This window comes from Acipenser ruthenus, chromosome 10 (assembly GCF_902713425.1).
Source record: "Acipenser ruthenus chromosome 10, fAciRut3.2 maternal haplotype, whole genome shotgun sequence".
NCBI classification, from domain to species: domain Eukaryota; kingdom Metazoa; phylum Chordata; class Actinopteri; order Acipenseriformes; family Acipenseridae; genus Acipenser; species Acipenser ruthenus.
The window spans coordinates 15,991,033-16,006,908 of record NC_081198.1 but is presented as its reverse complement, the minus strand read 5'-3'; the positions used below and the strand labels follow the sequence as shown (position 1 = coordinate 16,006,908).

Sequence of the window (15,876 nt, the reverse complement as noted above, 5' to 3'; positions counted from 1 at the left end):
TGATAACACTTTGGTTTATGGATCATTAAAATCTTATCAAGAAGAGACTTCAAATCTTCAAGTCACTATTGCATTGATTAAAAAGACAAAAAGTATCTGTTAAAAGCCACAATTTAATAAAACTGTAATTACACATGTTCAGATGTTTTAAAAATTGATCCTTAGTTTAAAGTGTGACAGCTTTTCTTCCCAGAAATAAGAGGTCATTTTAAAACCACTTGCTTGAATAGCATTAATTATCTCAACATTACGTATTGTTTCTTTTTTTTTATTCTCCAGCTTCTCTGTTCCATCATTGCTGGACTGTTACATTATTTCTTTCTATCTGCTTTTGCCTGGATGTGTATTGAGGGGATCCATCTTTATTTGATTGTCGTTGGAGTTATATACAACAAAGGTTTCCTGCACCAAAACTTTTACATTTTTGGCTATGGGAGTCCTGCGGTGGTGGTTACATTTTCTGCAACCATGGGTTACAAATATTATGGCACAAATAATGTGTAAGTTCAGCAATTAAAATAAATTGTTAGAAAGAAAGTTATTTAAAAAAATTAAACTTAAAAAATGTCTGACTAAAATGCAACAATTTATTTTATAGGTGTTGGCTAAGCACAGAGAACAACTTTATATGGAGTTTTATAGGACCAGCATGCTTAATAATTCTGGTAAGATTCAATAAATTCTGCTGTTTTTTCATTGTATTGCTTTTACCACCTTGGTGGCATGCTTACTCATATTTTTATACTTGTTTTAACACAAAGGTTTAGACCTGTACAATTGTTTTATTCCTTCAAACATGCTTTACAATAGGGCATTGAGTCACATTGACCTAAAAATAATAAGCAAAAGCATAATCTTGTAAAGGGCACACACAAGGTGTGCAGGCTGTCATAAAGTAAAGGTTTGCACCCCAGCTGTGCGCTTTTTGCTGTTCTTCGAATCAGCTCTGGCACTCCCGCAGGTTAGGGAGGCAAAAATGACAGGGACTCGCCTCACTTTGTCCTTCAAGGGTGGGTAGCTCACAGACATCTAAATGTGCTGCATGAACCAGTTGTCAGATTTTACAATATTCCATTGATCATTGCTTTGACTATTAGGTTATCCAGATTTTAACATTAGAGGCGTTAAAAAGACGGTACCTATGTGATAATTAAGCAATAATACCTAGCACAGATGGCATTAATGGAGATTAAGGATCAGAATTGATAGTACTGAACCCAAGCTGATGTGATGGTACCGTCTCCAGACGGTTAGCAGAAAATAACGTCTGTTTTGTTCTCAATAGGGATTCAAGTGTTCTAGTCTTTGACATAAAGTGTACTCTTATGTTTGAGAAGCGTAGAAAAGTTTTGCCTTTGATGGGTTTTCTTCACAAACTATTTAGAGAATCTCTGATTCAGGCTGAGATTAATGGAATACAAAAACCTTTAAACCTGGATGAATGAAACTTTTCTAGTTTGAAGTACAGCAGTCTCCTGTATTTTTCTTTCTGTTTGTCAAACTACAACGTACTTTTGGAACACAAACATTCTGCATAAAGAATCAATTGAAAACCAAAACCTCCACATTTCAACTCTATTATAGTAATGTGTGCATCAAAACAAAATGCATATTGCACATTTGACACTTCCTGTTTTAGCTGTAAATTACTTTTACAATTCAGCAGCTGTTTTTTTACAGAATTTATAGGCATACATATCAATTTTAAAATGGAACACATATGATTTGACTCATAAATCAAACAATGGGAAATCCATCAAACCCGTTTCTGTGATATTTTAGTTCAATTAAAGACGTTCATCACCCATTATTTCCTGTCAGAAGGGAATGGTGAATAGTTTGGGGAGTTCAGATCAGGTACAGTATGCTGTTTCATATATATTTTAAATGAGAAGTGCCTGCTATCTGTAGCTCATAAATGGCTATAAAATGTCTGTCCCTCATAAGTGATTAATGGGTGTAATATAAAAAAGCTGCATCTCCTTTTGCATTCTGTTTCAGTCACAATGGGTAAGACAGCACATATAACATGCTGTATAAGTATGTTGTAATATAGCTTACGGTCTCTTAAGTTCATTCAAGTTTTGTTTTTCAGTTTGAAGTATTAAAGTTACAAATTACATTTGTTGTTTTTTTCTGTCCCCTTACCTTTTTATGAGATTTGTAGTCATTCTGAGTGATTCAAATAATGTGTTTTTCAGGGTTGATTTCACCTGAGTTTAGGAGCTGCTCTTCAGTTCTAATGATCTGCCAAAGACAGACCGTAGGCAACCAAGGCTAGATGAGTGAAAGTGTCATTATAGAAGAGCCAATGTATGGCTGGATCAGACTTATCAAAAATAAAGAAAACACAGTATTTGAGTATTAACAACAGCACACAGAATGATTACAAACGTCATAAAAAGGAAACTAAAATGATTGTTTGAAGCTACAGTACTTGCTCTTGTTTTCTATCAACACAGAGTTAATTAACATGTCAGTTAAAAACACTGGAAATATTGCTCACATTTTTTTAACTATTATTATTCAAAAAGGAAGAGACCACTAAAGCACAACACACAACTTTATAGTTTTAAAACATCATTCAGAGTGAGAAAAATAACATCTGCTCTTAACACATTGCAATTATCTTAACACTTAAAAGTAACATCACACGTCTTGGTTGATTTATTTTAATATATTCCTGTGATAGACACTGCATCTTTTAGGTTGATAAGGGTCTTTTTTTTCTAGAATATATTTCAAGTTTTAATATTATTCATACAATATTGCAGGTTAATCTGTTGGCGTTTGGAGTGATTATTTACAAAGTATTTCGCCATACCGCTGTGAAAAAACCTGAAGTCAGTTGCTATGAAAATATAAGGTAAGTTAAAATAATGAATTTTATAATTCTTGTGAAAAATAATTAAAATTCCCAGTTTGGCTCGACTGAAACTAAATAAAGTCAACTACACATGAAAGTAATGTAATTTAAAACCCTGAGAAATAATTTAGAAGAGAAGGGATCTAGATTCCTGTCTAATATATTAATTTTCATAAGTTTGGTGGGTTATATATTTGAAAAAAAAAAATGTTTTAAATGTGCTGCAGTGGCATTAATAATGTTTATATTACTGTGTGAAACATTGAACAATTAATTCATGACATTTTTGTGAACTACTGTTAAAAAACAGAAAACCACAGCAGCCAGACTTTCATTTATAAAAAATCAGACTTAAAACAGTCTAAATAACACACAAGGAATAGGGTCTGCAGTATACAGTATATATGTTTTGGATTGCAATTTATTCTATAGACAATTTAAAGAGTATAATGCATTTAAATGTAAATGTATTTATTTACTTTTTTACATTTCCTTTACTATTTTACAGGGTTTGTAATCGTTCAGCGTGGTTCTGTTCTCCAATATTAGGTTATTAGCATTTTTCTTTGGAATAGCATAATCTAGAACCAGTCAAAATGATCCGAAACACCATACAATTGTAAGGAAAATGTAAAAATATATTTTAAGAAAGCTATTGAAGTGGAATTTGAATCTTTAACTTGTATTGTATGCAGTTGTTTAAATATCCAATTTGAGGTCAATGATAGTAAATTGGAGCCATGTTGAAAAGTGCAGTTTGTCTTGTGTAAAGAGACATTTAGACACTTTACCGTGCTGTAGGCTCCCATTATATTGCACACTTGTGTTCTACTACCTGAGATCAGTGTAATCCTCAATTCACCTCATGTAGTATCTGTGCACTTCCGATGAAACCCAAGGGCTACTGCGGTTTGAAGGCAATGCCATATATTGTATACATGTAATAATAAACATGTTTAACCCTGCTTTCTGTACCTGTCCTGCAGCCATTCTTCTTACTATTACAGTATATCCATATCACTAATATAATTGGAACAAAGCCCTTTGCCTGCCACTGATTGCCGGCATGATAGTCCTCAGGCAGCTGCTCCTTGGGTCTTTATTATGCTATTGTTTCTCAATTATCTCGTAATACAGCATCAGTTTTTATTCCAATTGTGTGTGGACCAGGTATAATTACAGAACATGTTTTTAACTTAACAAGTTGTGTGTAGGCTCTCTTATAGTATAACAGGTTCTGTCTGCTTAAACTGTGCAAAATGATGTATTTTATAACAATAAACACCCTACACATGATGTTCAGTACTGTATTATTTTATAACACAAAAAGTGATACTATAGCCAGGAATTACTATAACACATAAACACACACATATATATATATATATATATATATATATATATATATATATATATATATATATATATATATATATATATATATTGAAATGATCCTAAGGTTCTGTGCATGGGATGTCTTCTGTACACAGGATAAGATGTACAGGAATTCTGACTAACCTTCATGTCAGTTGGTTGATTTGTCATACCTGACTTATAAAAATGAAATAAGCTATGCTTTATCAGTGTAGTACAGAGAAAAATTGGGCTGATAGATTTTATGTCAGTATTTTGTCATTTGAATCGTATTTTGTCATACTTGTACTTGCTAGAACCAAAGTCATTGTATTTATCTTGCTCCTAATTGTATTATTACTTGTAATGTGATTCTTGGAAATGTATTTCTGTTTACGACTGTAAGTCGTCCTGGATAAGAGCATCTGCTAAGAAATAAATAATAATAATAATAATAATAATAATAATAATAATAATAATAATAATAATAATAATAATAATAATAATAATAATATTTAACTAGCACAAATACATAAAGGAAAATAATAGAGAATGATGTTTCAAATCTTTCAGGTCCTGTGCACGTGGCGCCCTGGCCCTTCTGTTTCTTCTCGGTGCTACCTGGACGTTTGGCGTCCTTCATGTTGTCCACGACTCGGCGATTACGGCTTATCTCTTCACAATCTCAAATGCATTTCAAGGGATGTTCATCTTTATATTTCTCTGTGTGTTATCCAGAAAGGTAATAGTTTTTTTGGCAACGTATGTTGAGTAAATAAACCTTGAGTTAGTACTAAATTCTTCTACTTAGTCTAAAGAGCTTGGTGGTTTAATTTAGTAGTGTAAATGAGGAACATCTAAGGGGCAGCAGTCATCATCTGGAGTTTGTTGCAATTGGGAACATTTTTAATCCACACCTGGGGATTATCTGGAAGTTCTTAGTTTGTTGCAATTGGTGATCACTAGCACACTAGTTTAGTCTAGTCCTGAGGTACTAACTACGGGATCATCCGCAGCTTTTTGTTCGTTGCAACTGAACCCTAGTGTTTCTCCCTCTGTTACGTTGTCTATTATTAGAAAAGCAGACACACAATTGAAATCAATTCCATTCTCCACAAGTGTCTTAATGATATCCTGACCTACTACTGTCGTGTGTTTAGAGTCAAAATGCAGTGTATCTAAGTAAGCAGTAAGTTCCTCTGAATTAGCAATTGTAAAGCTCTGTGGAATGAAAATAATGTACAAAACACAGTTGCCTTGATCATCAGTGTCCTCGTCGCATACAACACAAACAGACTCAGAATCGTTTATTTTTTCCATTTAAATATTCTTCATGTGCTGCATACACTTTAGGGAGATACTCTCGTCTGAGTGAGGCACGGCTCCACAATTTGGGATTTTTTTCATTAAAAAACTTCGTAATATTTAATTGACCAGCCATTGTATCGGTATGTTTGCTGCACAAAGACTTCCACTATTTCAAACATGTTGACATTACGTGTTTCTCCACTTTCTGTGCTCTTTTTAAACAATCTTGTGATTTGTGACCTGCTCGTTCGGTAATTGTTTAGCCAGAACTTCAAGTTTGATTCTCTTGTTTCTGTGTACTGCGCTGTCAAGATGCTTGTCAATAGTATGTTTTCTTAGATGATCCAAAGATACATTACAAGTTGAGCAAAACAGAATCCCACCACCTGCATGCAATGCCCCCTTTTCTTAGCTCTGAACGCGATCTTCTGTTTAAATGAATTTAGCTTTTTTTGATTTGTCAGCTCAGCTGTCTGCATTGCTAATGTTAATCCTACACTGCACACTAATAAATCAACAATATCTGAACAACCATTTTAAACTTCCCGCCTCTGATGTTACGTCATTGTACAGTATGAGGAATTCACCAATCATGAAGCCGGTATTTGTTTGACCCCGTTTCCTTAGTAACCACACGCACGTCATTGACAACGAACTGTGTACAGCTACTGTACTGCTGCTTCTACTTGATAAAAGTACGGTATGACATGAACAGGGGAGGTCATTAAAATAGTGTAAGGAAAATAAAATGCATATTTTTCACAGTCGGCAGTCAAATACCCCATTTCTGTGAAATTCATGATATCGTGAATTTCCGGGGCCTTTATATAAGGCTAGTATGATCTGTGCTCGATCTTTATCTAGTTATTACCTCCTCCTCACACAGCCCTAGTAACGTCTTCCTGGTCTGAAATACTCTCTCCCTGACTCTCCTGTGCAGGTCTTCTGCTGGTTCTGTGACACCGCCTGGTTTCAATAAGCGGTACTTTTAACACACGCTGAGGCACCTAATAAAGTTAGCGCCCTTAAGTGAATATGGTTTCCATATCAAATACTTCCCTTGCAGTATTTTGTGCCGTAATTTACATACATTTCCACATATTAACATTATTCATTATATTTAAATGACTCGAACACTGTACTTTTTTCCACGTGCTAGGTTGCCTGCTACTGGTTAGTAAATACAGCAGGTGTACAAAGCACACAGTAAAGGGGCTTACTGCGTGCAAAACACATTACCGGTACCGCTGTTTAGTGAATGAGGCCCTGTGCCTGATATTCTGAGGTGATTTGTTAGTGCCATGGCTTGTATTCACTACTCCATAATTAAATAATTAAAACACTCAATATCATGGCTTCCCACTGGACTCTCCTGGACAGTGGGAGGTAATATTTCCCAGTGCTTACAGCTGATGATGTGGAGCCAAGATATCCAGGCTTCTAATCCCACCTGAGACATTGAAAAACAGTGTGTTGTTGAGAAAATCATTGCACCTTATTAAAGTAGACTCAAGCCATTTTTAACTCGATGAATGCAGTATCCTAATGTGAAACAGATGAGGCATGTGACTGTGCTATCAAATCCAGGTTTAAAAAGTTCCTCCTGATAATAATGATCTTTTTTTTTCTAATCCTGGTCAATGTGAGCTGTCCTTTTCTATTCATGAATTAGCCTTTTGGCTCAAAACTCACAATTTTTATGAAATGTGTGTATATTTCAGTCATTGCACAATGGATTAGCCCTATGAAATTAATACCACTTTTCCACTGAAAAAGACACTAGCCAAACAGTTAGTTTACTTGACTTCGAAGTTTTACCTTACAATTCTGATTGAGCTTTTTGAAGTTACAAATGACTGCAGTAGATCATTTAAGATTTTCTTTCAAGCTGTTTTGTAACAATATCTTTCTTCCTTTACAGATCCAAGAAGAATACTACCGATTGTTTAAAAATGTGCCTTGCTGTTTTGAGTGCCTTAGATAAAAAAAATTTTTAAAAAAAGAACCAAAAAAAATGGAAACTACTGTACATGGAAAAATAGGACATTGTGTTGAGTTAAATCAAGGACAACAAAATGGATGTTGTAATGCTTAAGGCTGTCAGAGTGCTGCAAACCCCATTAATTATTCCTCACTATTTCCACTGTATGGTGTAACAAAAAACTTTGCAAACTGTAACATAAGGGGAGACATACTGGAAATAGGAATAAAAACTAAATATTTTCAGAGACTGATTACTTTTAAAGTTGACATCTATGTCATTATGTAGCAGAGATTCTATCGTAATGATCAGGCAACTATTTGTTGGTTCCTATTAATTTAATTTAAATTAAATCTGTAGTGTAACATAACTAGTATTTGAATAAGATAGTTTGGTTTGTTTTCGGCTTTACTCGCCTTTGAAAATAACTGAAACCACCGTGTAGTTTGATATCTGTAAATATGCCTGCTGTTTCATCACATAATCATTCAGAATTGCAAATTTACAAGGCTTTCAATGAAAAGCTGGGCAGGGATTACAGAATAAAAAAAGAGATAGCTTCTATTTATCATCAGTTTGTAATAACACTATTATCCCTTCTTGTATACAACTTTTATGTGACAGGTACTAGTACAGTGTATGGCTTATACTGTCCATATGTTTTCTGTCACATTGTAGCATTTTTAATTCAATTAAGTTTGGCCCGGCTACTGAAGGTATAATTCTCAGTCTTCTTTAGCATAGCTTGTCATCCCACTGTATATTTTCTGCGTGGGCAACTTTAAATTGGTTTCAAGGGTTTAAGTACTTACCAAGTAAACATAGCTCTAATGCAACAGCACAGTTTGAAATAACCTCTGTCAAGTTTCACAATGCTGTCCATGCATCCAAGAGAAATCTTTTAATTAGCCTACTGAGATTGAACATAGTTTCATAAAACTTGGAGTTAAAGTGGCTTTATTTTTATTCTTTGAAGAGTTCCATCTCTGTCTACTCTGAGGAGTTCCTGTATCTGGTAGCTTCACCAGCCTATGTATCATGCTGGTTTTTATTTCAATATTGTTCACCTCTTGTATCCGCTGCCTTTTAGATCAATCAAATACACCACAGCATTTTCTGAGATGTTATTGAATAGTAAATAGTGTTTTCTGTAGTCCAGTTCTTAAAAGTACTTTTTTTATGCCAGTTTTGAATACTGTTTGTCTCAAAGTTCTATTATAAAATGTAATATAAAATGCAGCTACTATGTACTAAAGCTGTATCCTTTCCTCATGATTATATATTGTAAATAATTTCCCCTAAAAGCTCAAATGTCTGTTTTGTCCTACTTTACAGTTTTAAACATAGGTAATAGCATGGTAACATACACGTTTCTAAGAGGAAGCATAATACCTTTTAGTGTCTGTGAATATTTCAAGCTTAATGATTGTATGTACTATCATGTAAATAAAACAAATTGATTAAGTTCTTTTTTATTTATTTTTTTTATTTTTTTAACTCAAATAACAAACATACATAGCTGGAACACAGCCCTGCTGATATATGACAACCTACTCTGTTCCTGGTAACCAATTCCTTTTGAAATCCTGCTCAATAGGCAATGCAGCTTTACAAGCATCCAACTTAAGAAGATCTTGTGGACCAGAAAGGACCACGGTCGTATTTTAGATAGAAACTGTCAATGTACATTACTTTTATAGTGTCTCCACTTCTAATTACCACTGGCAACACAAAGTGGCATATTTTGGAGCTCAGTTCAAATACAATAGTTGTAATTGTATTGTAGAGTGGGTGTGGCCAGAAAATATGACATCATCCAAAAACCCTTGCTATGGTTACCATGCCATTATTCTGTATTATAAAGCTTGTCAGCAGGAAATCTATAGTACAAATGCCTGGTACATCCATTGGTTAATCTACAAGCCTATTACCAGCAAGTTCCAATTAACCTATAAGGTTAATTGGAACTATATATATATATATATATATATATATATATATATATATATATATACCTATTTCGCAAACTCAGTCTTGCGGTGCATTTGAATTACCATCTCCTCCTCAACCACCACCACCTCGCTCCCAGCCTTGTCATGGAGGGGGGGTGGAGTATACAATGCTCCTCTGCCTAATCATTTTTGTTCACCGGGATGAACACATCGCACAGATTTATTATTTTATAGTATGTTTTTTAGCAGACGGCAGTGGGATGCTCCAAGGGATTAACACTCTACTGTATATTTAATATACATCCATGGTACATACTACATGAGCATAATGTGCATTAGGATGTATGATCAACAGCAAGGCACATTTCACGTCTTGTTTCAAATATTTTGTGTACTGTTTATTTGCCAGCACCCAGGAGTTTCTGAATGCTGCCTTCTATAGACAGGATGAGGCATGTACTGATCCAGATACACTAATAACACACGTAATGTGGAGTTGACTTGCAGTCGGAATGATTTAAGGAAGGGATGGCCTTTTCATCCAGTGGCTGGCAGATTTATGGAACAAAAGACAGAGCTCAATAATGTATTCTAAAATGTTTGACAGAGGATGATGAGGGGTTTTCTTTGGGAGCTCATAGTATTATATTACTGTAGTGATCCTGGGGGGTGGTCCCTATGGAAGTACAGTACCTGGCATTTAATGGGTCCTCATATTTTGGGAACTAGTTTCCAGCCAAGTGTGGCGCTGGGAGTTTCAATATCCTAACAAAATTGATAGCTATAATCAAAAACCTATTTGACCGTACTGATAGTGTGATACAAATAGCAGAGAGCTGTATGCTGTATCAAGGGTACCCAAGTTCTCTGACCTACAGTAGTCCTTTCTGTATGAAGGAGGGGGTGGTCACCTTGCAATGAAGACAACAGCATGGAACATGTGTGTGCAGGTGTTATTTTTTGTATATGTCATTGACATTAATCATATAATTAGAGCCATTAGTATCTTGAAAACAGAGACTGACAAATGGGTAGGTACTTCCTTAACTCTGTAGATTCTAATATAATCAATACCTAGTGCTAAAGGATATCCTTAACTAGTTACTTTGTAAATGTAAGTGGACTAATTAATAACTGACAAATGCTGTAAGTTGATAGTCAGGTACAGTAAAAACTCTATTTTCTTCATTCAAACTGATTGGGACAGGGGGTAAAATCATAACATCGATTTATTTAAATTAGCAAATTATTTCTATAAAATCTTTTGCCAATCAAGAAATAAGCACAATACAATATTGTTCTGTATTGTAAATACTAGAAATAGAAGGCTAGTTATCACATTTTCCATAACAACCAGGCAGAAGAGCATTACACGCAACAGGATAGGCTGTGTTAAAAAAATCTTATATGTAGATAATTATAAACAATCCATTGAATATACATGGAATAATCCGGTAGCAGCAATTACTGATGGAATACTTACATGCATCCAGCATTAGCATTAGTTGTACTGGCTAAGTGTAATCATTCCTGAAAATGTATCATTTGAGGGTTCTTGTTTGGTGTAGTGTGGGTATGGGTTTAGTCTATGCAATTAACCTTTAAGAAATAAAGTACAGTACCTGTAGTATCTCATTACTGTGACATGTAGATGTAACTGCAATATGAAGTATTAGAGTGAGATACAGAATTATAGTACGTCAGGACACACTGTTCTATGGTGAAAGAATGTGGTTCTGTCTTCTCAAAAATGATGATTATAAAAAATAAACACCTTTAATAATAGTAAACATTAATATAGGCTCAAAAAACTGATTTAAAAAGAACTGCTAACTCTCATATACTGATGTGTTATGCACACCAAGCATTGCAAAGGGACATCCTAATTATGCTGTATTAGACTACCATCTACTGGTCACTCAATATATTGCAGACATTGCAGAAATTGTAACTAATCTAATACTACAAATACAGCAACTAATGACATTTACAATACTAAAGGGCCTGTTTGTTCTAAATTGTATAAATCTCTGTATCTTTGTACACCACTGAATATATTGTTTTTTGGTGATTACTAAATTAGGATTAGTATAGACTTAATAGAACAAAAGCTATTACAAAAACCTATGTGTAAATAATAAAAAAAAAACAATATAGCTTAGCACAGCCCTACTTCAAGTTAAGGCCTTTTTATGGAACCTAATAACATACTGATTTCTATCCAGGCCTGATTAAGAATAATACAAGTATTTGATTGTTAAAAATCAACATGCAGATGTATTTCTATGATACATTTATAAGGAGGTATTTTAGGGGTTCACAACAGACCCTAGAGTCCTAGTTGAAAACATTTGAGAGCTGCTGTCTTACAGGATAGCACTGGGTTCCTCAGTTATCATTAGGTTACAAACACAGTTTACACAGTCCAAGTATCTCTGAATAGATAATGGTCCTCTATGAATGCATGCAAAGATTTCAGCCATGTTACAACCGATAGCTCGACATTCCATATGCAGTGTGGTTCACCACATGTTATCCATTTACTACTAATACAGGACAACTGGGTTGGATATTTGTTCTCCATTTAAACTTTTTGGTATGGGGCATAATGTTGAACCTGATATTTTTCCATTTATTTTTGGAATAATGTTTTGGGATATTTACTCTGATTACGAGATTAGGTATTTACTGAATCTATTTCATGATTTTAGTCCAGCCCATAACATCAATTTTACAGTCCTGAAGATCCCTGGGTCTTCATTACTCTCTGCCCTTTAGCACAATTATTTAAAAAGCTAAGATTTCCATTACACGAGAGTAGATGTTAAAACTTCATGCTGATTTGAACTCAGCTCTCGCCAAGATAAGCACCAACTAAGACGTAGCTTTGCAGTAAACTAATGTGATCCATATGTGTCTCCATCCATTTACGTTTCCTTCCATATAATGATGTAGATATCCTTCTGTCTGGTGTTAATGGCTGAAGTGTAATGCTGGCTCCAGGGATCATCTTATTTTGCCTCCCTGGCACATCAGCACACACAACGGCTGCGATGCTGGCTCCAGGGATCAACCACAGTGCAGCCTCCCCAGCGCATCAGCATGACAACCGTCTGGATTGAGCTAAGTAGGGTACATCTCTGGGGTCTTCAAGTGGGCACCTTCCATCCTCAGTGTTTCGTCGACTAGCCCACGACACCTCAAGAGAAACCCCACCACTCTAAACACTGAAGAGACATTCCTGTGCTTTTCTTTCTCTCAGAAATAGTTATTAGCACCTTTTTATCCAATACATTTCATTTCAGTTTTGCAGCATGAGGGGGTACTTGTTGTTATTAGGGCTAGCTATATGTTTAATATTAACCTTACTTGGGGAGTATACAATATAATGAATATTATATTCATTGTATAATGGTAGTTGTTGTTACTTCATTTACTAAATGGTGCTTTAGTAAAACCCTGATGTGAAGGAGGATGTGTAAGTAAAACTGGTTGGTCTAGGTGAAATGAGACAGGGCTAAGACTGAGCATCTAAAACTATTTTCAGTTAATCAGAAAATAGATTTAGCACGCACTTACTCTCCGAACACTGCGTTTAACAATTATATTGTTATTGTTGATGGTGGGCTTTGTCAGGATGTGAGTGATGTGGGTAAGGAAGTGAATGTCCAGACAAGTGCTTAAAGTTAAAAAACATCCCTATTTATTTAAACTATAAATAATAAATCTGCCCCTCGACCAATAATGGTATCATGGGGGGTATACGGCGGGTTTACAGTCCCAAACAAAACAAAAAACAGTTCTTAATAATCCCAATGGTGCACGGAAATGTGCTCTGCAAAACGGGGTACCCTGTGCAGTGAGGGTAGTGCTCTGGGGTTTGTGATGGCTCTGTGGCCGCAGCTCCTGTCTCGTATTCCTCTGCAAAACAAAAACAAAAACAAACACAGTGCTCCGGCGCATTAGTAACTCCAGTGTAAGGGGCAGTGTCCCATTTGCACTGCCAAACTCCTCCCTGTGATCAGCCCGGCACCACGGTCTATCCAATCGCTGCATGCCCCGCAGCTGATCACAATGGATTTGTTTAGCAAACTCGCAGCTACACGCTTTCTCCAAAATAGCTGATTTCCGGTTCCCACCTACTATCAAGTCACGCCGTCTATGGAAAAGCATACCACCAACCTTACACAGCACCCTTTCTGGTTGGGAGGGAGACTTGCAGCTCAGATTTCTTCTCTCTCTGTCTTCCTGCTTTCTTGACAATTAGCAGCTTAAGCCTGAGCAAATTAAACTGCTGTGCTGTGTTTCTGCTGTCTAAAAGGAATGGCATCAAGCCAGAGAATTATAAAGAGCTTCATATGAAAGCACATAAAATAATGCACAAGAGGAGGCTATTCAGCATGTCAATGCCTAGTACCTGATTGTTCCCAGTTTCTGAATCAACAACGTGGCTTGGGAACCCATTCCTTACCCTCACAACTATTTGTAAAAAAAATGTGTCTCCTACCCTCCTTACCTAAGTCACTCTGCTTTATCTGTTTGCACAGTCATACCATTCTCAATGAGTACACTGTTCCAGCAATTGCCATTGTCTCCCTCAGATTCATTCAGATCTGAACAAGAATGGTTAGTAAAACATAACCTACATGTGGCTTTTGTTGTTCGTGTTGTGGAAATGGAAATGCTTTTGTAGTACACATATTTTTTTAATTCTATAGCACTAATGCTTGTACTGTGTTTTCAATAATAGAAAAACAGTTGTTTTCTCTAAAGTTTTACATCGTTTTTAAGGGCAAAAGCTCATTCAAGTATAGAAACATTCTGGGCTAATGCCATCACCAGTGTCAGAAAAACTGATGAGGACATCAGCGAGAAAATTGCATATACAGTGCCTGTATTTGGATCTGCTATTTAAATAAATTGAAACAGAGCCCTGTGAGGGGTGGCTTATAAGTGTAAGTTAAAGAGTAAGTGGTGGGGTTCCAAAAAAATACAGCGTTCCACTTCCCCATGTGTTGCTACAACTGCTTAAATAACATACCTGTCATTTTTATTTTCATTGTTAACATCCTGACAACTTGTAACACTTATAACTTTAAAGTCTGTTTCAAAGCTCTTTTCAAAATGGCCACTCTACTGCACTGATAGTGTAAAGATTATTGTGCCCACATTGTCAAACACGTAACACAGCAATAACGATCCATGATGTGGTATGGAACAGAAAAGCCAGCGCACTTGTTATGTTTTTTTTTCCTTTCCTTTCTTCCTGCAGTGATTTAGGACAGATCTCAAACCTCAGTGGACTAGAGCGGCCATTTTGAAAAGAGCTTTGAAAAAGACTTTAAAGTTATAAATGTAAAAAGTTGTATATATATTAACTTAAAGCAGATCTTACTGCTGACACCTCCAGGCATGTACAAGTTTCTAGACGGTGCTGTGCATCTGTCTGGCGCCTTTAAGCTTGCATATTTTTGGGTGAAGTTCACTGCCATCTGGTAATGTACGTTGTTTATCGGTTTACTGCGTGGTGTGCAGTTTTAAGTTTGATCTTATCACAATGGATTGGTGGCACACAAAAAAAACACACAAAAAAACCCAAAAACACAACAGCAGTGACATACAGAGAAGCCAGTGGCATGTTGGATTTTTTTTTTTTTTTACCGGTGTGACAGGGTAGCATCAAGGCCAAGCTGTTACCTGCAGAAAGAGAGACTCAGAGAAGAGAAAAGCTGCAGATTAAAGTGCAAAGACGCATGTTTAATAACAAAACAGACAGCAAACAAAGACAGTACACTAAACAAAAACACACTTAACAAAACAAACAGCAGAAGGGTCTAAACAAAAGATTTACAAAAACTCACGGACATAAACACTGCACTGCTATCACCAACATTAAGTCTCACCACTAATTTTAATTCTAACACTGTGATCTCCCTTTTTATACACCTGTGGCTAATTCATCATGTAATCATTTATTCAATTTTTGGCTCCAGCCACATTCCCACTTGTTTTTGCAGGGAGGAATTTAACCCCTCCCTGTCACCCAATATTCCACACACACTGTGCCACAACCGGTATGTGCATATGTGTGTGGAGGGTGGGGGCATCAAGTACCTCAGACAAGAGGAAGCCCTAAACTAGCCCTAATCTCTATTAGTGTTTCGGTTGCTCACGGTTAACACACAGAATTCTTACTGCACGATGAGTTCACTCTGTCCAAGTGATTTCGTAGCTGATTTAATGTGATTCTTTCTCTCTCTCTCTCCCTCTGAGGAATACCTTTGGTTGGAAAAAGAACCAGAGTGTGCTTCGCAGCTCCTTTTAAAAGGTTGTGTGCTCGTCGAGCAATCTTTAGCAGAAATATTTGCGATCTTTGATGCATGTCTTTTTCACTGAAGACATTTTAACAAACAGAC

General features: G+C 35.9%; 1 protein-coding gene across 2 annotated transcripts in view; it reads left to right on the top strand.

Moving 5' to 3' along the window:
* The window catches only part of adgrl4 (adhesion G protein-coupled receptor L4), a 32,639-nt gene extending 23,661 nt beyond the window's left edge, over positions 1–8,978 (top strand). For both annotated transcript variants that reach the window (XM_059031869.1, XM_034017825.3), the window contains exons 12-16: positions 280–500; positions 599–665; positions 2,775–2,866; positions 4,793–4,961; positions 7,449–8,978. In XM_059031869.1, the coding sequence (XP_058887852.1) occupies positions 280–500; positions 599–665; positions 2,775–2,866; positions 4,793–4,961; positions 7,449–7,511 (612 nt within the window). In that variant the 3' untranslated portion in view covers positions 7,512–8,978. The remainder of the gene's footprint in view (positions 1–279; positions 501–598; positions 666–2,774; positions 2,867–4,792; positions 4,962–7,448) is intronic.
* Positions 8,979–15,876: the final 6,898 nt, after the last annotated feature.